The sequence below is a fragment of the Empidonax traillii genome, unplaced genomic scaffold (genome assembly GCF_003031625.1).
Source record: "Empidonax traillii isolate 1590-97213 ecotype Southwest subspecies unplaced genomic scaffold, ASM303162v1 scaffold527:size1067160, whole genome shotgun sequence".
Taxonomy (NCBI): domain Eukaryota; kingdom Metazoa; phylum Chordata; class Aves; order Passeriformes; family Tyrannidae; genus Empidonax; species Empidonax traillii.
The window spans coordinates 763,199-787,226 of NW_020955720.1; the positions used below are offsets into that span (position 1 = coordinate 763,199).

The 24,028-nt window shown below is 42.4% G+C and overlaps 1 protein-coding gene across 1 annotated transcript; it reads right to left on the reverse strand.

The window, feature by feature from the left end:
- Positions 1–2,574: 2,574 nt before the first annotated feature.
- On the reverse strand, positions 2,575–23,375 carry BFSP2 (beaded filament structural protein 2). Its single transcript, XM_027897063.1, has 7 exons — positions 22,870–23,375; positions 14,592–14,674; positions 12,547–12,703; positions 9,023–9,184; positions 4,292–4,420; positions 3,592–3,812; positions 2,575–2,817 (listed from the first exon to the last, which is right to left on the reverse strand). The coding sequence occupies exons 1-7, from the start codon at positions 23,323–23,325 to the stop codon at positions 2,814–2,816; spliced, it is 1,212 nt and encodes a 403-aa protein (XP_027752864.1). The 5' UTR covers positions 23,326–23,375; the 3' UTR covers positions 2,575–2,813.
- Positions 23,376–24,028: the final 653 nt, after the last annotated feature.

The window sequence follows — 24,028 nt, forward strand, 5'->3', positions numbered from 1 at the left end:
GCATTTTGCAAGGCTAATTTTCTGCTGATTTTGATTCTTGAACTGTCTCCTGAGACATCAGCCAAGTGTTGGTGCTAACAGAAGATGGTGCAATGGGAATACCTAGCATGTGGGGGGGAGTAGAGATGTCCTTTTGTGCAGCAGCTGGATGTTAGACTGTATTATCTGTACGCTCATAACAGCAAATGCCACAAATCCCTTCATAGGAATATGGGTGTCAGAGATACTGCAGCAGATCATAATAAAATCTGTTTTCCCATCCTGGTTTTCTAAGGAAAATCAGCTGGAAACATGTTCACATGTATCTAATAGAGCAACTGCTAGACTAGGGGATAAATATAAAGCTAAATCAGTTTATGAACCTCAGCGTGTACAAATAGTTGTGAAAGCCTTTAGTCTCTCGTGTTCCCAATCTCCTGTCTCACACGGTGAAGGCTGTTAATGGTTAGACAACATTCAGGCTGGCAAGACATGCTGGAGGGGCTCCTAGGCAGCTGGCAGCAGTCTGTGTAAAAGTACAGAGAGATTTCTTCACAAGAGCTTTAGCTCTTCATGTGGAAGCACTTTGATTTAGAAGGGCCAGACGTGCTACATTTGACTTCTGATGGGCTATTCACAAAAATAGTCTTTTCTGTGGCTTTTGGTCTTTGCTAAGGATGGAGAGAAAAGATGCTGGAAATTCATTATTTATCTTTAGATGCTTCCTCCTTTTCCAGATACTGCCCCATGCTGAAATACCTTGATCATTTTGCAAGAAACTATTTCCATTCCAATGAATAAACATCTCAGTATGAACCTAATTTAATGTTTATGAAATACGCTGGATCATGGCATATAATAAACCTAAAAAAAATATAAATCTTTGTTTCACACGACAGTATAGTTGTAGACTCAGAATTTCATCAGGTTTATCTCCATCAGTGGCATTTATAAAGAGCAGTTTCACAGTGCGATAGCCAGCAGTTGCTTTTCATGCCTGAAGCATCACTAGAAGTTAGCAAAGAGATCTTAATCCAGATTGTATATTTTTATGCTTTGTGAAGTCCCTCTTCATTTTCAAATCACGGGGAAATTGCTCTCTCTTCTGTGTCAAGAATGAGGGGGAGGGTATGTTTTATTAATGCCAAAAAGTGACCATTCCTAGACACCATTCAGTTAGCCACAACCCGAGGGTCTGTGCTACCTCATTTCTTGTACCACTGTGTGTTTATATTTTCTCTCATCATCACTATTCCTGATAGAGTCCTAGTTTAGTAAGTTGTCTGCACTGATGTGTGAGAAAAGATTGCTGCTCTGAGGAGCCTACATTCTGTGAGAAAAACAAAAGAAAAAAAAGAGGGAATCCGCTATCATCTGCCTTTCTTTTTTTGGTTGCTGCTGGGTAATCTTTTAATCCAGTAATTTTTTGATCAAAATCTTGCAGGTGGTACATGCCAGATGGACTTTTTGCAGAGACTGAATGAGGGATTGTTCGTCAAGTAACTGTATCAGAAAGGATTTTTCATGTGTGGGGACATGTGCTAGAAAAGGCATGACAACACTTGTGTGCCTATTCCTGTAATTCCTTGGTGGATTGAGTTTAGTGGGATTGGAGGGTATGTGATTTTATCATATGCTGTATGCCATTTCTCAGTAGTCTTTGAGTCTGCTTGATGAACTGTGTTGTCACCCATTGTAAAGTCTTAATCCAATGAATGCATGTATGGTCAACTTCATTCCTATGTGGAGACTTGTGAAGGAAAGCCAGCCATCTCCTAAAATTTTGTGTGATAGGGGCAAATGGTCATTATGTTTCTCTGAAAATGCAGGATCTGACTTTACTTTATGTGACCATACTGCTCGTGCAATACAATGTTTTTATGTTATCAATGTTTAAAATGTAAATGAAAGTCAGAAGTGAAAGATGGCAAATATTTTTCCTCACAGTACCATCAAAATAAGGGAAACTACTTAGGGTCACCCATCATGTTGATGCTATGTGGGTGCCTGTTCAGAAGAAGTTTGGCTGACCTGCCTTGGAGGGATGTTGATATCAAGAAAAAGCCAAGCATACAGAAAAAAACCCACCAAAATAAAACAAAAATATATCAATATATATATCCCATTTGCACAAACTGACACCCTGGCTCAAGACTCCCAGTATCTAGTAAAAGGATGTGACCTGGATTGCAGACAGAACTGCTGTTGCTCTCCTGCGCCTTCAGCTTTTCCAGAAGTTCAGTCCAGAGTTAAAATGTGCTTATAAAGTACTGCTGGCATGTTTGCATTAATGACTCTGCTGGTTTACGTGTTGCAAAATTAATTGCATTGAGTTAATAGTGCACTTGACTGCTTCAGTGTTATTTGAATTGGATTTCACACTACTGAGCTGATGGTCTTGTGACACAACAGAGCGCTCGCCATTTCCATGAGAGTGCTTTGTGCGCAGTGGAGGGGTAGTTTGGTCTTAATACATTTGTACTGCCAAAAAAAAAGAGTTTAGTTGCTGGGAAATGGAGGGCTGATGTTCTTAATCCAAACCCCTTCAGCTATCATGAAAAATACGGGAAGGAAAGAAAAAGTCAAACAAAACCCTGATATTCTTTATTTTTATTATAATTTTAACAACATGAGTAAATTGAAATCTGTAAGCAAAGCAATTACATGAGAAGGGTCTAATAAAGTTGTTCAAGCTACAACCTACTTTGATTGTTGAATCAAACTGAATAAAGCAGGCTGCTTTGATGGGTTTTTAGCTTCCACGAACATAACTGGCAGTGACATCTTCTTTTGCTTTAATGGCAGTGGTCTTCTGTGGGCTGGGAGTTTCATAATCAGCTGGAAGTAAAAAAAGTAGGAAAATAAAAATTGGTTGCTACTACAAATAAGAAATGTCATCAGCTTCAGCAGGATCAGATTATTTTAAAAATTCTCCTTGGCCTGAGAAGAAGAGCAAGTCAAAAACTGTGGATCAGATTATCAGAGGTTCCATGACTAATGGTGATTAAGGATCTTAGCAAAGCCCAACTAAGCAACTCAACCCAACCACTGTAAAGGTGTTTACTGTACTTGACATTATAGAGGTTATTCCTAGAGGACAAATGTTAAGAGCCTGAACTACATTTCTTTACAAAAGGTACAGTCAGTGATCCAAATTCTACCCTTGGACTTCAGAGAGAACTTACTTGCTTAGAAAGGGAGCTTCCCCAGGATCACTGCTTTAATATTTGGACTGTGTAGAAGGAAAAGGAGAGACGGCATAATGTACCCAAGGCAACCAACACATCTTCTTTGCAGCAACTAATGTAGCTCCCAGATGCTGTAGTAGCTTTTACTATCACATCTTAAATTGTCAGAGAAGTGAAAGTCATGGCATGTTCCCTTCCTGTTAGTGCTGGAAACCATCATTCCCCAACACATTAGGAATCTCTGTTTGATGGGATTTGGTGTGTTCTTCCCTTTTTGCAGTTTCTCCGTCCCTCACCATCTACCACCCAGCCTTATGAATAAGAGAACCATTATAGTACTCCTGCTTCCAGCAGCCACACAACCCCTCCCCAGGGAGCTCATGTTCTCCATCCCCATGGCACACTTGCTTTTAAGGAGAATTACCTGCTCTGTTCTCCATCCAGAAGGCAGTGATATGCAGCAATGTCTTTCTCCAGCTGTTGTTTGCTGGTCAGCAGATTTTCACGGTCCCGCTGCTGCTGTTCGGTTTCTACTTTGATTTCTCCCATCTCTGCCTCCAGCTTGGAAATGACAGAGCCTAGATTCTGCAGTTCGATGTCATGCCAGTGCTTGGCGTCATATAAAGAGTTCTCCAGACCCCTCTTCTGTAAGGGCAGGACAGCAGAAGATAAGTCAGTCAGTTTTCATATGCTTCATAGTGATTTTTATTCAGGTTTGGCCAATATCGCCATTGACGACGTTTAGGTGGAGAAGTAATGTTTTGAGAATTCCTCTCTTTAGATACTTTGATATTAGATATTATCATTATAAAAGCTGAACTGCTTTTAAAAGGTGCAGATATTCCTCGCATTGTCAAGTACTACCCACCCAGCAATCTCAGTGAAATTATTATTGAGTATGAAGACACTGAGGATTGAAATTTAGAGCCTGGTTGTCAAATATGGGACATTTAGTGCACCATGTAAATCAAGAAGAGCTCAGAAATGTCTGGCATCTATGGAAGCAGTATCCACTGGACAATGGGACTCGGTCTTAACTCTGCGTCCCAAGTTGGGAATGTTCTCCCCAGAAGGAGTGTTGACATCTCACAGAATGTACCCACTGAAAGCCCAGCACTGCTTACCAAGGTTCTCAAGGATTCGGTTTCTGCTTGCAAGCTCTGTATTTTGCAGGCGGTTTCATGGAACTCGGTTCTGAGGCCCTCCACCAGCTCTTCCTCCTGGGTTCGCACGGCAGCCGTCGCTTCAGCCTGCTGCTGGTAAAAGACGGCGACTGTCATCGCAGCCTACTCAAATCATGTTCTGGCTTCCTTATTTACCAAGCTGACGGCTAATGCTTTCACAGTCTGCGGCAATTCTGACCTTAAGTTTGATTTCTGTATATTAAATCCCTCGGTTAAACAATTCTGGATACCTCCTAGTGTCAAAATTATCCTGTTTTCTGTGCAGTTACTGTAAAATGGCTTACGCATTTTACAGCTCATATATTTTATCCATGTCAACAACAGCTGTTCAGAATTCAGAATTTAAAATTACCTATAAAAAGAAAATGTTGCCGTAATTGTTCATTTTGTAGCTATACTATAATATTTTTTTTTAATTAAGTGTTTTCACTTAGTCTATTGGTTTCCAGAAGAATTCAAACCTCGATTTTTCACATAAGATTCTATGAGTCAGCAAGTCGTATTACAGAGGTCAGAAAAATAATTTCTGTTAATTGAATTAAGTCATTATGCAATTTCATACTCTTGTGGCTTGGGGAGTTATTTATATGTGTTTGGTTCAGGCTCCTTGAAAATAGGCGAAGGAAAAGGTACCTTAGTAAAAATAACATGCCCATACTTTTTAATAAGGGCTGAGATCAAGGCTTTTCAATCCAGTGCTCTGGGCTTTCTAGCAAAAACCTATATTTCTTGTAGCTGATGCTAAAATTAAACTATGCAAAATACTTTCATTCCACTCTAAAAATTCATCTTGACCCTGTTCTTCTTTTCTGATTATTCATTCTTTTATTTTAAAAGTAAGATTAAATGTTTAAAAATCTAGGATGATGCACCAGAAATAATTTTTGTAATTCTCTTTGTACCATCATGTGAACCCCACACCTTGGACATCATGAATGAAATAGTCTCAGTTGCAAAAGGTAATTTAAGTACCAGTTAAGTCTCAAACAGAACTTTGGATTTAGGAGCATATGTTGTGTAGGGCTGAATTTCATTTCAAACACCAAACCTGTCCTTTCCAGCAAATTACACAGAGCCTGTATTTCTTAGAAATACTCTGTAGGGACTTGTGCTTCAGAGTGACAGATTCCACCACAATAGTGCTGGTGAACCCAGCCTAGTGATCATGGACCTGCCACTCTGAAGTAAATTGTGTTGAGAGTGTAGTCTGCAAGTTATTACGGTAGGAGGACTATAAATGCCTCTTTTTAATGAGATACACAGGGAAGAGAAGGTGCCTTTGCATCTATATTTACAGCCTACACAAATTATCTGAAGCCTGGCATCTTTCTCACATTTCCCCTGCTGGTGGCCCAAATGCTACCTATAAATCCAACTTGCCTTCACCACAGGTGACACTGAAACACCTCCAGGACTTACCCTAAGCTCTCACAGCTACCTGACCTTAGTGGTGTGAATGATAGAACAGGCAGATGGAGTAGACGGAGGTGGCCACACCAGGCTCTAAATACTGAGGATGACACAGCAAGTAAGCACACACACAGAATGCACTCTAAAGCTTTTGGGACACACAAGGTTTCCCCATCCTCCTTACAGGATTGCCAGCCCCAAGGGTCCATGCGTGGGGTGCTGCTGGGCACTTGGCCTCAGTTTTGGGGTTCCTTCTGTAGAGAAGTGCAGAAATAATCTTTGTGCCCTCTTCACTAGGTAATTTGTGTTTTCCCATTCCTGAGATGCTCCATAAGGAAAGGGTATATCGAACTGTGATGACCACAAACAAGTGGATTAATGGAGGGAGAGGAAGAAATCTTCATCCTAAATTTTTATCATGTTGCTGCTTGAGTTTCTTAGGAATCTGTGGATTTCATGCACATATGTACAGTTATGAGCCAAGCTTTGTGTATGAGCACAGAATCCCACATTAGTCTGTTTTTCATGGAGTCAAGATAAGGAAAAGATGATTAGGCATGGAACACCAACATGCAGGGTCTGATCAGCATGATCTAAAGAAGTAAAGTTACTTTTTGATAAGCTCTTGGGAGTTCTGGGAACATTTTAGCAAAGTAGCAAAGAAGCGAGAAACAACTGACATAATTCACAAGATTTTTCAAAACTCTCTAGTGTAGGAGACAACAGAAAAAGCTGTGTAATCATGTGCTCAGGGCAGAACATTTCCATGGATCAACAGCTGGTCAAGAGACAGCACATGAAGAGGAGGATTAAGGCCTAGGTTCATTAAGACAGAACCTTAACAGCTTGATGTGTCAAGGTTTACTGCTCTGGGAATGAATTCTGAAGTAGAAGGACTTATGGATGGCAGAAAACAATACAGATTAGCAATGAGCAATAGTGGACGTGTGGAATCAAACTACCTCAAGGAACAGTGCATCATTAAGTAAAGCATTTTCCAGGGAAAAATATTAAATAGCATGCATGTCTTACAAGGGTTTAAATCACTTGTGTCAATTCAGGGAAAAGTTTTGAGCACTGTGGACAAAAAAGTGCACAGGTAAAACCAACAGACTGGAGTTTTGAGGTTACTTACTCATCAAGTCATATGTGAAACCCCGTTAGGTATGAATTGAAATTGATGTGTTTTGGTGCCTGAATACCCTTGAAAAATCTAGCCAAGATTACAAGTCTAATCACAAGGCAAAGCAAAAAAGGCAAAGAAACTAGTCAGAAAATAACAAAAATACTGCCCTCATGTCAGTATTAGGATATCATTTGAAACACTTTGTGACCTGGTCATAGCTACACCAGGGAGTCAGTGCAGAAAATGGAAGTTAAAATATTAGGGACCAAGGAAACCCTCACAGGGACACACTGAAGAAACTGTTAATGAAGAGCAAAGAAGTGGAGGAACTGCTCTCTCTCTTCTGATGTTACAAGAGAGTAAGGGCAAGTTTTGCACAATGTGGATAACTAAATGGTACAACTTAGCCGCAAAAGATGACATTAGTCCATGAGCTTAGTTGATAAAAGCTAAACTCTTGGTATTTGTACAAATAGTAACAATCTAAATAGATCTGCATCTGTATGAGATATGAGATATGAAACTGCATCATCTGGATTTAATGAGTTATATTTGGGGTCAAAAGTCCCTAGAATGTCATACCAGAACCTGTGCAGAACAAGAACTGATCTTTCTGGGAATCTGTGATATTCTGCTTCTTCCTCCTACTAAAAAAACAAACAAAACAAGGAACAACTGAAACTAGTAAGAGCTTAGACTAAGATGGCCAGGTAGGGACGGGTTGGGTACCAAAGACAGGATAGAGCCATCCACTATGGCAATTTTGTCCCCAAATGGTATCTCTGAGCAGCTGAAAGATCAGATATGGAAGGCATGAAAGAAATAAGAAGTTGTAAGGGTGTGTTTGCACAGGAGAAGAACAAGGCAAAACAAACAGGACAGGGAAGTGAGAACACTGAAGAATTTGGTGCCATCAGAGTGACGCTCATTTTGCTGAAACCTGTCAGTGGGTCAGGAACAGATTTTTTGGGAAAAGCTCAGGAGGCTACTGAAGATGCCCTGTCTTTCAGGGCTGTGTGTGCTTCACACAGTCACTCTCTAGGCTGATATATTTTATTATTGTGTCATTGACTTCCTTTGGATTGTATGAGCTGAAAATCAGGCTCCTCTAGACTACCCTCATGAAAACTTTGTTTAGTAACAGTCTGGCACACTCACAAACTTGATGGGACCTCTGAGATAAACTCCTCTGCTTGGCTTCTTGTACATTTCCTAGCAACTGTTGTCACAGGATTTTTCTTCTTTATTTTGAAAATTAACTCAGAGCTTACATATATCCCTGCAAACATATTTCTTGGTTTTGGTTCTTTTTTTTTCTTGCTGTTTCAATAGCCCCTATGCCTCTCATGGCAGCTCTTTACCTTGGAACAGGGGGGAAATATTCTTGCTAAGTATTTCTCTAGCACTGCTGTAGTTATGATTAGCTCTTTCATGCTCTGCTGTAAGAGCCAACTCAGAGTGAGATGGCTTCTATCATATAAGATCATCCATTGAACTTAATGCTTCAGCTCTGCAAAAATACTGAGTTCAGCTAGCTACACTGGAAAATGACACTTCATGACGGAAAAAGCTGCATTAAAAGGATATTTCCGACTCAGCCTCAGGAGAGAGAACTTTTAAAGGGAAGGGCTATTATCATCATGCCCTTTCATTTCTTAGTTATTATCTAGTCTTCCCACTGCTGCCAAAGGAAACAATATCAAGGAGAAACCCATAAGGAGTCTGTAGTGTAGAGGAATGTGACTTGCCTCTCTTGATTTATAGACCCTTGTAAATTATTCAGTGGAGGAACGGTCCTAGTAAGATGGGTAATGACTGTGACTTATCCTACACAGAAGGTATCAACTGATTAAGTTTTTTTTTCTTAGCCAACATTTCAGAGCCCTTAAAAGGCTCCCCACAGATACCTGCAATATGAACAGGGCCATTTCTGCCACTGTTTAACTCTGTGCATCCCAAGAAAGCCACTGATGTTTATGAGTGTATTTTATCGTGGACTTGGACCAAAATATTTTAGATTTCTAATGTCTTTTGTAATAAGAAAAAACCCAAACACCCAAACCCCAAAGGTACTGAAGAATATTAGAGATTTGCTTCAAATCCTGTGATGTTGGAGTGGGTTACACAGTGCTGACCTTGGTACGGAGAAGGGCACCTGTCTCAGCACGATTCTTTTCAATGTCTCTCTCCCAGTGGATTCTGATTTTTTCCAGAATGTCATCCAGGCCACTTCCCATGGGAACATCAAGTTCTTCCAGCTGAGATCCAGCAAGCTGTTTGTATAATACCTTCACATCCTTGAACAAAAGTAACAGACATAAAAGAAAGTGAACTGGACAATTGAATGGTATCTTCAGAGAAGCTCGAGGAAGAGCTCTTTTGGTGCCATAAACAGAGAGAGTAATTAAATTTTGTCCCAGAACCTGTCTCTACATTAATGATTTAGAGCACTGCAGAGTTTCTTTTTCAAATGTGGATTTGCCTTGCTTCTGCATGGGGCCTCTTAGTGCAGATCTGGAGTACTGGAAGTGGTTTCTCCCCTGGTGGAAGGAGACTGAAGCTCTGCACCAAGGCCCTACCCAGAACAGCCCTCTCAACAGTGGCAAGTTTCTCCAGCAGTCAGAGCCTGACACATGCACACTGTGCACCTGGGACCCAAACTCACCACAGCTTTATTGCCAGTAAAGCTGCAGTGTAGACCTAGGGTCAACAGGTAACAGCTCACACGATATCAAACCCTTCTCCTCTCTCTCTGCTGCATCATGCAGTAGCATAGGCAGGCATCTACTGGAAGACGCAACAAGCAGGAGCAACAGAGCAGGAGCCCTACAGGCTTGCAACTTGTGTGAGCCACATGTGGTTTATGCGTGTGCACGTTAGATGAAGAGTATTCTCCTTCCCTGTGACAACGTTTTGTTCCTTTTTTGCACATAAGTGCTCCAAAAACATGTAATCAGTAGAGAGCTAGTGTGTCTAGAGCTGCACGCCTAAAGGTAGCACATCAGTTGTACATCATGTTCAGGAACACGAGAACAAATAAGCTTTGCACAGATATCTAAATTGTCTGGCACTGCAATCCTTTTACATCCATCTGTTTCTATGTACTATTGGCATAAGCAAAAAAAAAAAAAAAAAGTAGCGTAAAAGCATCTAGAAATTGTATTTGTAAGCAATGACCCCTGACAGTGACAACACTGGAAAAAATGGATGGGAATCATGTGAAATATGAACCTGAAAGAATGAGAGCCTCAAAATGTGCCCACTCTGAGTTCACAAAAGCTTCAAAAGGACTTGGCATGGATTTCCTAGTGGGAGCACTTGGGGAAAGAAAGGTTTAAATCAGTTTGGGAAAGTCCTTGGGACTTTACTGAGCCAGATCTCAGCTGGAGTAATTGCAGTAGTTACTTCCAGCCTTTGTTCTGTGACTTCTCTTAAGCAGCTTCCCCTGGTGCTGCTGAAAGGGGAAAACCAGGTCTGTGCTTGAAAGTTTATAGGGGATCTTGTTTATTTCTTATCAATCTTCTGTTTATTTCTTTTTGATCTTGTTTATTTCTTATCAGTCTTCTGTTTTCCCTCTTACCTAAAACAACATCCATCTTTCTCATGCCATGCACTGAAGATTAAGTCACTGGTTATTTTTTGCAAAATGCCAGCAATGGGATTAGACTGATGCAAGTAGGGAGAGGGTGATGCAACCCCATCTTGGCAAACCAAGTTTCCCTATGCCCACCAGTGTTGCTGAAATCTTGTAGCTGGAGGAACAACCCGTAAGAAATATATGGTAGGATAGTGCCTTGCTTCCATGAGCCATCACAATTCAAGCTCTATTTTACTTTTGAGGAACCAGCACAGTTGCTTGCTGTCTCTTATGCTGGATTAGTAACAGCTCCATATTCAAGCCCCCATCAGCAAAGACGCTGATTTGTGTTCGATCCTGAAACCTCTGCTGAAGGGAGTAAACTAAATTCATGCAAATAGTGCTGGTGAGTGAAATGAGTAAGTGGGAAAGTATTCCAAAACTGGGTAGTAATGGGCTTCTCTTCTAGCTGCCTCTCTGTAGCGGTGCATTCCTCTCACCCTCTTGGGCTGCTCTGTGATCTCAGGAATTCTCATAAGGCCTCAGCTTCGATCAGTCAATGGCTTCTGGGCGGTTAAGCTCCCCTTGAGCTTATCAGAAACACTGTCTGTTCCCAGGAACTCCTGTTGCCTAACAAACTTCTCTCGCCTAATCAAGGAAAGGGACAAGAGATAGTTCAGTTATGCTCAGGTAGCCTTCAGTTTGCCTGAATCATAGTCTGAGTGGAACAATATTGCTACCAGATTACTGAAGAAAATTCCAGTAATTACCATCTTGGATGATGACCAGGATGGAGATTGACAGATGGCTAGAGCCAATCATCTTGTGACCCTATAAATAGTGGTTCTGAGTGAGGCCCTTTGAGCTCCCCTGGACTGCAGTGGGCTGAGAGCAGCAATATCCCTCTGAGTGGGGCCTCTCAGAGCTTGGGAGCTTCCAAGTTGGCAATACTCAGAGGATCATTGCCAAAAGCTGATCATGGGGCCCAGGCTCATATCCCTGCTACTCCTCAAGGCTCAACCCTCACCTGCTGAGAGATGTGAAAGCATCTGAATGAGTATTTCACTGAACTTGAGTTGAAAGTTTTAGCAGATACCTTTTTGCATATTCTTTGTGTCTCTGTGTGTGAGTGTATTAATTGATTTAAATACCCTATACTAAAGTATAGTATGACTATTGAATAGGAAATCTATTGGATCATTTTGTAATTGTTAAATTAGTCAATGATCAGATGCTGGCAAACCCTTGAACTATAAACTATTGACCAAGTCTGAGGTTAAGTTTGGACTCAGCTGCACATAGTCTCCATGAGTTTAGAAAGCAAGGGGGTCTGCTCTGAACCTCGTGACTCAACGGGAGGGCCTCCCCTAACCCTTTTGAGCCCTTACCCTTCAGCACTTTTACCCTGTGCATCTCTGTGTAAACCATCCTAGATTGATTCTAATCCTATTTTCCTTTGTGAGCTTCATCTGTGTCGTAAGTAATAGGGTGAACCTTGCCACCAAACTTAAATTGCACTTTCACAACTCATTAAACCTGCTTTTGCTAACACCTTCGATGATGATTCTTTGAAGCGGCCTAAACCCCTCCTTTGTGCCACTGTCCCTGCGACTTGCTTCAGTGGAGTGCTGCTCAGGAGGGACTCAGCTTGGGAACTGAGCAGCTGGCTAAGCCAAGCAGGGTATTTTCCCAAGAACCTAGTCAATGCTCAACATTAGTGCAACAGGACCAGAGCACGTGCATTTTCTCCTTACATCAGATCTCAGTGTTGAGATGTTCACCTACGTGACTGTGCAACCCCATGACCATCATGTGGTGTCTGACAAGAAATGAAGCGGTGACATCATTTCCATGTCATATTTATCAAACGAGAAAGAGTTAAATGTAAGTAATTTGATCATGGCTCAGGGGTTAGTGCTTTAAGCTAACAGGGAGGAAAGAAATAGGGGTAGGTTTCAGGAAAATCCCACCACCCAGACAAGGCAGGAGGAGTTTTTAATGTTTGCTTTGCACCAGATGTATGATACCAACCAGATGAAACAGGCACACATTGGCTTTGTAGTGTCCCGAGTCTGGACTTACTTCTTCGTGATTCTTTGACAGCAAAGCTAGTTCTTCCTTCATGCTCTCTATCTGACTCTCCAGGTCCATTTTAGTTAAATTAGCATCGTCAATCACTTTATATAGGGAATTAATTTCATCTTCCACGGCCTTTCTGAATGGCTGCTCATTTTCATACCTGCAGAGAAAAAAAAAAAAAAAAAAACCAAACCTTAACAAAGCACAGCTCAGCAAGAAAAACCTGCTTTTTTTTTTTTTTTGAATGACACCATAATTTGTGCTAATTAGCTCGTCTGTCCCAGACAGAGGCACAGAAACACAGACAATACACTTTGCTCTCACCTTGTCACTCTATACTTGATTTTAACTGCCTGAAGTACCCTGTCATTAAATCAGAGTGTAAGAAAACAGGCCAAGTTAGTAGTCTGCACTGTGGTGGTTATCAGCCTGGTAGGATTCCAGAATAAGCACAGAGAGGCACGTGGTCTCTTGCTATATCTGGTATTTATATACAGTATGACTACAGGTGGCTTTTTCTTACTTTGCTTGACTGTAAAATGATAATAATTACTCATTAGTCTACATAAAAACTTTTCAGAGAAATACTTTAAGAAAACACATGCTCATCAAGCACTACTTTTACTAATGGACACGGTGATGGAAGTCTGGTTCCAGGGTCTCGGCCCATAATTCAGACCAAATCCCAGTAGTCAAAATGAACATGAAATTTCAGTGGTTGGTTTGTCAACTAGAATTGCTGTTTGAACAAATGGCTCATTTCCAAACCATGGTTATAATGGCAGGGACATTTTGGCAGGCAGTTGCTATTCCACAGCATGGCTTGCTGGGTTGCTCTTGTTTGTAACCTTTTGTTTTACCTTTCCATTAAAAATGTGCATTGCCTTGTGAATCTCCTTGGGTGTGAAACTTTTGTGCCAAACCCATCCAACCTCAGGACCTGATGGCCAGGAAGGTTAGACAGGAGGGCTGGCAGCTGATGGGAAACAGCTTCATAAACAGTTTACTCCTTGAGAGCCACCTTCGTTGCTGGGAGTTCACTAGCTTGGGAAAGTGGCACTGATCCCAGTGAGAATCAGGAGTTTTTACTATGCAGTGGATTGATTTGACATTGTTTTTTGTTATGTAGACTGCTTGCCCAAGTCAGCTGACATTTTTAAAAAGTATTTGCTGGACATGAAGCCATGAAATGAGCACCTCTGAGATGCACCTTTCTGAAATAAAAAGCAAACCTAAGAATGATAAATATATTTTTTATATGATTAAATAAAATAATACCACAGAGAGAAAAAAAGAAGTTTAAGGGATGATAAATATCATAGAAAATAAAAATCAAATCATTTGAAATACAATTTTTGTGTCAGCTCTTGCAATAAGCTATATGTAAATGAACGAGTCCATTATGAGTAAAAGCTGGAAGGATCTTGTCTCCTGAGTAAAATTAAAGGAGCTTCATGCACTCACACACATGAATATTAGGCCTATCAAACAGAAAGACTTTAAAAAAGTAGTTTTCCAGTATTTCAAATCTTCTTTTACTACTTATTTTTCTCTCACTAAAGACAAGGAAAATCAGTGCAGCCTGTTTCTGTTTTCTTATCTAACATTTCCACACTGATGTTTGTGGTGGTTCAGCTTTTTCTTTTTCAGCTGCTATAGCAGAATGATTGTTGCTTCCAAAACCACTTGTGTGCTACTGAAAATTACAACTAAGAAGCACATGGAAGTCTGCCTTTATAAAATGTCAGCCCAGTTTTAAATCAATGCTGACTTCTCAGTGAGAGACCAATACCTGTGTATCAAAAATTAGCTTAAGTAATATTGCTTGTGCACATTTTTGTTATTATGAACATTCAAAATCCTCCAAAATAATGTTAGCATCACAATAATTTTGCTGTTGCAAAACCCCTCCCAAATCAGGGGGTTGAATATACCATTTAAAAAATAAACCCATTCTACAAACTTAAGCATTACTCCCCTACAAAGTAAGCGTTTGCCAAGGCGAAGTTTCAAAGAAAGTGGCCAGCTAGGTGCCACCACAGGACTACCTGTCTTTAAAATCTTCAGCACAGGCTTGAATATTCTCGGTGTGGAGCATAAGACGAGCATTTTCAAGGACTGCTTCACCCACCTAGAAGAAAGAGACAACAGAGCTCAAGCAGTGAAGAGCTTTAGCACATGCGCTACGTGCACTGTTCATGGATCTTAAGCAGATGTACAGCTTTGATTCTGAAAATATCCTAGGGCTGTTCAAGTGCTCATTCCAGATAATTTAATCAATTAGTTTTGTATGTATAAATTCTTTGCAAAAGGCTGCAATTTGTCATCAAACTGTTCATTCCTCCTAAGCATCTTCTTGTAGAAACACATTTATTCTGATCATCAGCGGTTTGCAAGCGGCAAAATTCACTGCTGTGCGCAAGGTAGGTTCATCATTTAAGTCCCGTTTATACTTTCTAGATACAGATTAAGTAGACTTATGCAGTTCCTATTCTACTTCCCATATCAGCAGTCCTCTTCAGGGTCGTCCTCTTCAGTGAGCCATGGAATACTTGTTGCTCATGCCGCCTGCGAGCCCTCCTCAGCTCCCAGAGCGTCGTTTTTCTTCTCTGATGGGATCCTGAAGGCTCTTGCGATAGATATGAGACCTGAGAAGCAGGCATTCTTCAAAGATTATTACACTGATTGGAAAGATTGGTCAAATAAGACTGTGGCATCATTGCTATGGCTCTGGGGTGTATCTCTAACGTCCAAGAGGCACTGAAGGGGGAAGCAAACCTGAAAGGCTTGTGACTTAGCAGCTTGTTGTGATTCAAGAAGGTTACATAAAATGATAAAAAGGTAAAAAAAGACCACTGCCTGCCCTGGAGTCACACGTGCACTGAGCTATGGAGGTGACCAAAGACATATTGAATTCAGTATTGAACATTTCTTTGGCCATTTTCAGGAGACACCCACGAAAATCTGCAGTTGAAACTAAATCACCACACAAACAAGAGCAGATTTTTAAGCCAGCAAGGAGAGTTCTTGAAGCAGAAAAATCTTTCTTCAGATAACCAATTCTGCAACTAAATAAGATTGTGAATCACCCAAAGCATTCTGCACCTCCGAGGTGAAACAGACCACGCAATGTGGAAACATCAAGGCTGCATCCAGACAAGTGATCTCAAATACCACTAGTGGGTTTGTTGCCTTAGTATGTTCCTACCTGCTCCTTGTCTGGCTGTTGGTGATGGGGTGGAGGTGGGCATGCAAGGCTGCAGCATTTTTGGGTGGTAGTTAACATTTACCCTCATGAAGAGTGGCTTACTGCTCCAAATGTCTTACAGATGTTTGGACAAACAAATATGAAATACGTGAAGGCATCTGATAAGGAATGATGTGGAGGAATAACCTGTTCCTTCAACTATCCATTTTAGTCATTGAGAAGTCCATAATGGATCACGAAGTTAAAAGCACTCTACATCTTTTCAATCTGAGGAGGAACAAGAGTTAAAAAAGTGGTTTTCCTAATTCTCAACTACAGTTAGGAACTAAAAGGAAAGGTATCTGGGGCTGGAATGGAGCTTGTTTCATGCCATTGCATGGGCAGCCTACTTTCCTTTAACAACTGTGGGATTTCTTGGCCAGTTCCAACTGATATGATAGAGGAATAGAGGGATAGGCCATCTCAGAAACATCTAGTTCTAACATGTTTCATGAAAATAGAATCAAGACAGAGGAGAGAGTCTCCATGAATACTGCCATTCAAAAAAAAAACAAAAAACAAAAAACACACCAATTTGAGCATGGGAAAATTAGAGAGTGCAGCAAAAGCCAAAAGCACAGGAGTCAGAGATGTCCCGAAAGCCACAGGTGTGGGCAAAGAGATGGTCCCTCATGACACACCAGCCAGCCCTGCTGTGCAGCCCACGAATACAGAAGACTTTTATGTGCTCACTTGCACACAGAACTGTCTCTTCTTCATTGCTCAACCCCCTATTTCCTTCTCCCTGACTTTGTGTGACCCCACAGTACCAGCACTAGCCTAACTTCCCAAACCCCAGGTTGTCTGTCTGTGGCATTTCAGAGCAGCTGAGCAGGGATGAGACTTTGGGGACATACTACTCTGCTGTCCTCAGGTTCCCTTGCACCAGGACACCTGAGTTTCTCCTGAAAGATGGAGAAACAACATTTAGTTTTTACATGGTAGCAGCACAGAAGTAGAGGCACTTCTTTGATTCAAGCTCTGAAATTTTGGTTATTTTTCTTCCTTTTTTTTTCCTTTTCTTTTTTCCTACAGAAGTAATTTTGTCTTCCTGCCAACTCATACGTGTGTGGATCTTCACAGAAGCTTTAATTTTTCTTCCTGACTCAAATCAAGGAGCAGAAATGCTGCCTTGTGATTTTCCCTGCCCTGTTAGAACAAACCCATTTGCCTCTGGCAGGGATCCCATGCGGATACAACATCTGACCTAAAGTCTGATGAAAATGAATGTCTTTGAGGGAATTGGGAACATCCTGTGAGCAAAAGTAATATTAAATCCTGTGAGCTGCACAGTGCCACTCAGAGGCACGTTAATGGCTAAGTTTAGAGCCTGAATCCACTGTAAAATGGCTTTGGGACTGCAGTGAAAGTGGAAGCAGGAGATAGCTGGTGAGTTGCTGCTGCCTGGTTTTCTGCCTCTGTGTGGAGATAGACTGGTTTTTAAAAGTGCTTTCCAGTAGTGATTTGGTGGGTTTATGGAGGCATTTGAGGTGATTTCTTACCTGCCCCACAGTGGATGTCTTTACCAGGACCATGGTATCATACTCCTGATGACTTGGTCAATACCCTGATTCTCCTCTTCATAGACCAGTGGCTAATGCCAAATACCCAGTGAGAAAGTCCAGGGATTTCCAAAACTGCACAAGACCCTGAATTCTGCCATGTAAGTAGAAATGGTATAAAAAAAACCCCAAACTAATGCTTGGAAGTCTTCAGGGATGAGTGTTGCAGTGGGAGCCAGCAGGCATCAGCCTTTCAGCTGTCCTGGAAATCACCTGTGTAGGGCACCCTTTAAATCCAACACTGAACTTGAAGGATAAATAATGACACAGTAGTTTCTATGTAGAAACCAGGTTTCCTGAAAAATTCTCTCTGGTTTGCATAAGCTATGAAGGCCCTTTCCTAGGCTCCAGAAGAAGAGATGTAAGACTTCCATCTAGTGGCTCTTTTGTTTGATTTAATTAATTGTCATAATAATCAACATCTGGATGCAAGCATACAGACTTAGTGAGACAGATTCGTAGCCACTTTGTTGACACATACTAAAACACATGAAGCAGCAGTTTAGGAAACACCCTTCTTTGTGTCCATCAGAAATGAGATGGCTTGCAATGCTGCAAACACTCAGATATCGCCTCCTCTGCGTGTAAAGCAGAAGGCAATGCTGTCCTGCCTCACAGGGCTTCTGGGAGTCACTGTGATGCTCATGTGGCATTTATAGAGCATTTAGAGAGCCAAAATGGGAAGTGTTAAAAAAATGCAAATGCTATTACTAATAATGGCTCCTTTTAGTCACATACTGTCTTTCAACACTGGGATCTGTGATGCGCATACACCTTTTGATCACAATTTTTTTCAGCTCTTGAATTAGCACTGAGTATTTGTAGTGTTAAACATCTTAACTACAAAGCAGCAACAATTTCCTTTGATTTCATTGTGATTTTATGGACATGAAGATACAATGTTAATTTTTAGGGAAAAATATCGCGAAAATCTGCATCAACATATTGGCCCATTTGCTGGGTTACAATTGGCATCAAGGAAAACCAGCTGCTTCAAGGAAGTGTGCAGACTCCGGACTTGATAAAGTGTGATGCGATACAGACACTCACATGGGAGAATTTCTCTCTTATCCCTGGTGACTGGCAACTTTCGATTTTAACAGAGATCTGGCCAAATCTGGCATTGCAAGATTTACTATACCTTTCAAATTCTTAGCTGTGCTTTGTCTATAGTTTTGTATAGTTTTGCTATTCTTACAAATGCCTAAATCCTGTCTGACTGCTGCTAAATTTATGGCCTCAGGTGTGCCCTGTGATAATGAATCTCATGGTTTAGTTATTCATGTAATGGAAACTTCTCTGGCTTTTAAGTTCACTCCAGTTAAAGCAAACGATGCCTCCATGAAGAAAGATCAGAAGATGCCACTCTAGTCTTTCCTTCCACACACACAAGGAAATAGTTGATATCAGACCATTGCCTCCAACACATTTTAGTTCACAGCTAAAATCAGGCTAAGACCATGCAGCTCACTGCCAAGCAGTAAACTCATAATGCTTTTGGTCATGCTTTCCATGTCAAACCCCTTCTCAGATCCTGAAGGAAGAAACCTCAAAGGCAGCAAGAGCAGCATTTGTTGCATTGCCTTGGGAAAGGTAATACCTGGAGAGAGCCTGAGAAGATTGCTGGGTCCTTTGCTGATTCCTGCTGCATCGGGGGAAACCTGACTTCATTTATACAACTGGATAGTTTGTAAGTACACAGAACTGAATCAAAGAATGCCTGGTTCTCAAAGCAGGAGATACCTCCTAAAGAAATGATCTGTAAAACTGTAATGTTGTCCGAGAATGAGGAGAAAATCTCACACCCCTTCGCAGCTGCACGAGAAGGCAGCCCAAGTTTGCGCTGTTGGAGGTGGCTGCGAGAACATAAGTAAAACTAATTTCTTGCCATGCTCTGTACAGCAGCTGATCAAGCTTTGTGCCATTTTGTGGAAGTTTGTTGTACCCTTAGATGAGTAGCAGAGTGCTATTTCACCCGCTTACAGACACTGATCACGCACTGTATTGTGTTCGAGGGTGTTACAAGTCACACTCCACGGTTCTCCTGGCCCCACAGGAAATAAAGAGTCCAAATGTGGCAATTCCTTGGGCTGTTAGACCTTTATATTCTCCAGGCTTAATATTAACCCTGAGTCAATGCTTATAGTAAGGCCAAGTGCAAATAAAAGCAGCTCTACGGAAAAGCTCTGAAGTCTTTCAAATGCTCCCAGCCATGCACAGGGTGTCATGATCAGTCACAGCAGTGATAAAATTGGTCCAGGACATTGATTCCTTCTGCCTGTGTGTTTACTCCTGCGATCTGAACTGCACTACGTGCCATCTCATAGACAAAATAAATCTCTGTGTCTCCCACACAACTGTAAATGAACGATCACAGAAGCTGAGCTACTCTCTTCACTTTGTAAACAACCTGAGATTGTTTCAAACATCCACTTTTCCCAGGTGCTGCCCTGTTCTATGGGAAGGAACTGTCATTGCAAAGAACCTCCTATTCTTCAGAAGAGACACATTTGAGTGGAAAAAGTATTTTCCCCAAGAAGACCAGGATGAGGCCTGGAGGAGAGGAGTATGCACTGGGTAAAATCTGTATTTCTGTCATTGATTTGTATTTCTCTCATGAAATTTTATTTCTGTCATATGAATTCCTCTTGGCAAGGATTTCTCATTTCCCTCTTTTTTTCTTCAAAAATCCCCCCAATGAGTGTGTGTCCACCTGCTCTGCTAAAAGCCAGATGCCCAGGCAGATAATTAATGCTGCGAGCTGGATAGTGGCTTCCCATCATTCAGCTCCCACTAGTGATCCCCTGCTGTAGCCATAGCTCTGACAATTGCAAGGAAACACAATTTTTTTTCCCCTTGAGGACTCATACCCTCTGAGATGCTCACTGACACACATTTTTTCCTTCAGCTCTGTGTTTGGGAGATATGCTGGTACCCAGCTGTTACTGCTGGGAAAACAAGTACCCAAAATTTGGGATGCTGGAGCACATCTCAGGAAGGGTGGGAGGAAAATGGGAACTTGGGTCCACTGGGACCCCTTCTGCACCAGTGTAGAAATGAGTCTGCCACATTTCTGATTTTGGAGCCAGAAGAGTCCTGTGTGGCTGTATCCTTGTCTTCTCTCTAGCAGGGCAAAAGGAAGGGGCTCCTGTCTCGACACCCCCCCTCCCAGTTGCATATTTTTCTTTGCTGCTTCTTATTCAAAAACTGTTCCTATCATGAATGCTTGGGTTAAACCAGGTGGCTGCTCAAGTGGCTTTCCACCCCAAAACTTTCACAACTGCTTCATGCGAATGGCACCGAGGGGTTTTTATGGCTGCCGGGCATCCCTCCCAGCTGAATGCATGGGGCTGGTCAGGAATCAAAGCAAAAGCTCAGATTTTACAGGAGGCTGAAAACAGGACATGTGACTCTTAAAGAAATTAAGGTGGACATGGACATCTACAGAAAATCTAAATATATTTACAAAAATTACACCCAGAAATGTATCTGCCAGGTATCTCTCATTTCCATTACACCCTGCTCCTGAACGCCTTTTGCTTTTTTGACTGGAATGTGTCATGACAGGAGGGTTCTGACTTGGTTTCAGCTGTTTCTGCAGCAGCTGATTTCGACATTATTTTAATAAATGTGACAGTTTTGATGTTGATGCTGTCATAATTTTTCCAGTTAGCCCCAGCATGAATGAGTTAATCAGTGTTTGGGCTGGATGAGGTCCTACTTTCAGTTTTGGTTAGATGCTCAGAAAAAAAATTTGAAGGAATCTATTAATCAGAATTGTACACAACAGCTTGGATCTTATCTGGGAAAGACAAAAGCCACTAAGAGATGTCACTTTGAAGTAATTGGGAAAACTTTCTGTGTTCTCTAATGTGCTTTGATGGTTAAACAGATATGGATTATGCTGATCTTTTTCTCTTATTTTCTAAGTTACTCATGAAAGCTATTACTACATAGCTTTATGTTTCTGATTTTTCTATAGGAAGAGCCCAATATTCAAGCCATATTTCATCATGAGATGCTCTTACTTGTAAAAAAGAAAGGTAGAGGCAAGGTGCAAGGATGACTATAAAAAAAGGTCATAAGGAAGGCAATACGGATGAAAAATTATTACACGAGCACGTTTATCTGCACTGCACTTTTGGGGTTTTATATAAAGAAAAATCAAATAGTCCTTCCTAAGGTACCTACCATGCTACGTTTTTGGTCTTAACCATAAGCCCCGGTAGGTTTTACTGGTGAGGTCTACAACTGGAAAATGGTACGCTCATCTGGAAAAAATGGGACGGCAGCTGCAAAGCATTAACTCCCTGCTCCTCATCAAAGTCCCCATCTGCCTCAGTGAAATAATGGTTTTGAGGGGATGGCTTTTCGTAAGCACCCCAGACTCAGAGCACCCCAGCAGCTAGTCCCTTCAGCGAGCAACTATGTCATTTACCAGTACAAAATGGTAGCAACTTTAAAAGTTGGTGCTTAACTGGGTGTTTCTGACATGATCTTATGCCCACATATTCAGAGTTCAAACGCCATTTGTAGCATTCTGCAGGAACACCTGCCCTAATAATGCCGAGTAAAACTGGACAGCCCCAAGGTAAAACACAGAATCGTCCCAGGGAACTTAAAGCTGGTTTTCGGGCTTTCTGAAGACCCACCGATGGCATTTGCTGTGCCTTCACAAGTGATGCTGGGAATGTGTGTGCAACATGCTGGACTCCAGTTCTTCAGAGTCCCTTCCACTCCCACTGGCTAGGAGCTGAGAAGCCAGCACTTGCGTGGTGCACCGAGAGACACCTCAGAGTCCTGTGTCCACTGCAAGCAGGACATCAGTCTGCAAAGTCTTACTGGTTTTACTGGCTAGCAAAAGGAACTGTTTCTTGTCCATTAGGTCAATACAGAGACCATTTTGCACCTTCACAATAAACATTTGTGCCGTATGGAGAAGGTGGGAGTAAAGGGATGGTGGGGTGATGACAAAGGGAGGGAAAGGAGTCGCTCATTTGTAGCCAGGTAATTATTATTTTTAAATAAATAGGGCCTTTGAAAATGTGATTAAGCAAACAAGGCAATAAAGTAAAAATCTGAATTGCTAATTAAAAAAAAACCCAAAGTGCTTGTAATGATATCATGTTGAGGGATAACCTAATTCAATCCTAGCAGTTTTCTTTTAATAATTTTGATACTCAGTGTAATAACCACAGATTAAAAAAAATAAGGAAAAGTCCCCCACCCATTCTAATCAGCCCAGACTACGGCGCCTTGGGGTGCATTTCAATCGCTCCCATGTGCAGGATGCCTGAGGCGATTCTCCTGCTTAATAGGCATTTTCCACGACACACTGTGAAATGATAATGCTAATTATCATGAAGATAGATTTAAACCCCTCTGTCTAGGGCACCGCGCGTTGAAATCAGGCGACATTCATCAGCAGCACCAACCCTCGCCGCTCAGGGTTGCTAATGACTCGTGAAGCTCCTCGAGTCCCCCACCCCAGGCTGCCGACGGCGCTCCGGCACTCACCTGATGGTAAATCGCCTCCCAGTTCTCCCGCAGCGCTCCCCAGCTGCCCACGCTCGCCGCCTTCTTGTCCAGGTAGACTCTGATGTGCTCCTCCAGCTCCTGGTTGACCTGCTCGAGAGCTCGCACCTTCTCAATGTACTCCACCAAGCAGCCATTCAAGCTTTCGTAGGAGAGACCCCTGCCCTTATCCAAGCCCGGGGCCAGGGGCACGGCAGAGGCGGAGCTGCGCAGACCCTGGAGGAAGACGCTGCTGATGCCCAGGGCTCTACGGGACACTCGGGTGCCCAGGCTGCTCACTCCGCCGGTGGGAACGGTGCCCACGTAGACGCCGGGGGGTCTCGACAGGCTCCCTGCACCTCCGACGCTCACCCGGCGGCCGGGCGGCCCCGAGCTCTCGGCCGCGGAGGAAGAGGGCTGCTGCCCCAGGAAGGACGACCGGCGCCTCGGCAAGGGCATGTTGTCGCTCCAGCCTGCCGAGCACCGCCGCTCAGCCCGGCCGCCTCGCCCCGCACTGGCGGCAGGGATGTGCCGAGCCCAGCAGGTTGGGGCTCGCGCGGAATTTCGGCTTTGTGCGACGGCTTTCTGGAAGGGGGGCTTTGTGCTGCCTGGGAGCACCCGTCACATTGTCCGGGCGGCTGCTGGGTCAGCAGTCCCATTTCAGGGGAAATCTCCCTGCTGCTGCTGCTGCAAATGTGGCAGATGAAAAGCACAATGGTGTTTACGGGGACAGCAGGACAGGGATTCGGTACAACGTACGTGTTAAAATACCAGCAGTGTTTTCTACGCCGACGTCCAGATGATTCCCTACCCCTATAACCACAGGTATCCAGATATATATTACTATCATATTAGCTGCCAACACCAGTGCTTGCTCCAGACAGGGTCTACCACAGCAAGACATTACCTAAACTTAGCAAAACCCAAACCTCTGAGGAGCCAATAGGGCCACAATCGAGCTGCTACAGAGCATCCAATGCTTCCTTGGCCTTGCTGTAGCTTCTGGACTTCTCTGCAGTTTGACTTCACCAAACAACCAAGGCACTCTGAGCCAACCCAGCAGATTTTACCTAGGGAGAAGCACTCTCACATCTACCCCTGCTCAGTGAGTTTAACCTCACGTAATCACTTGCGCTTAGTCCGTTCAACAAGGGCCTGTTTC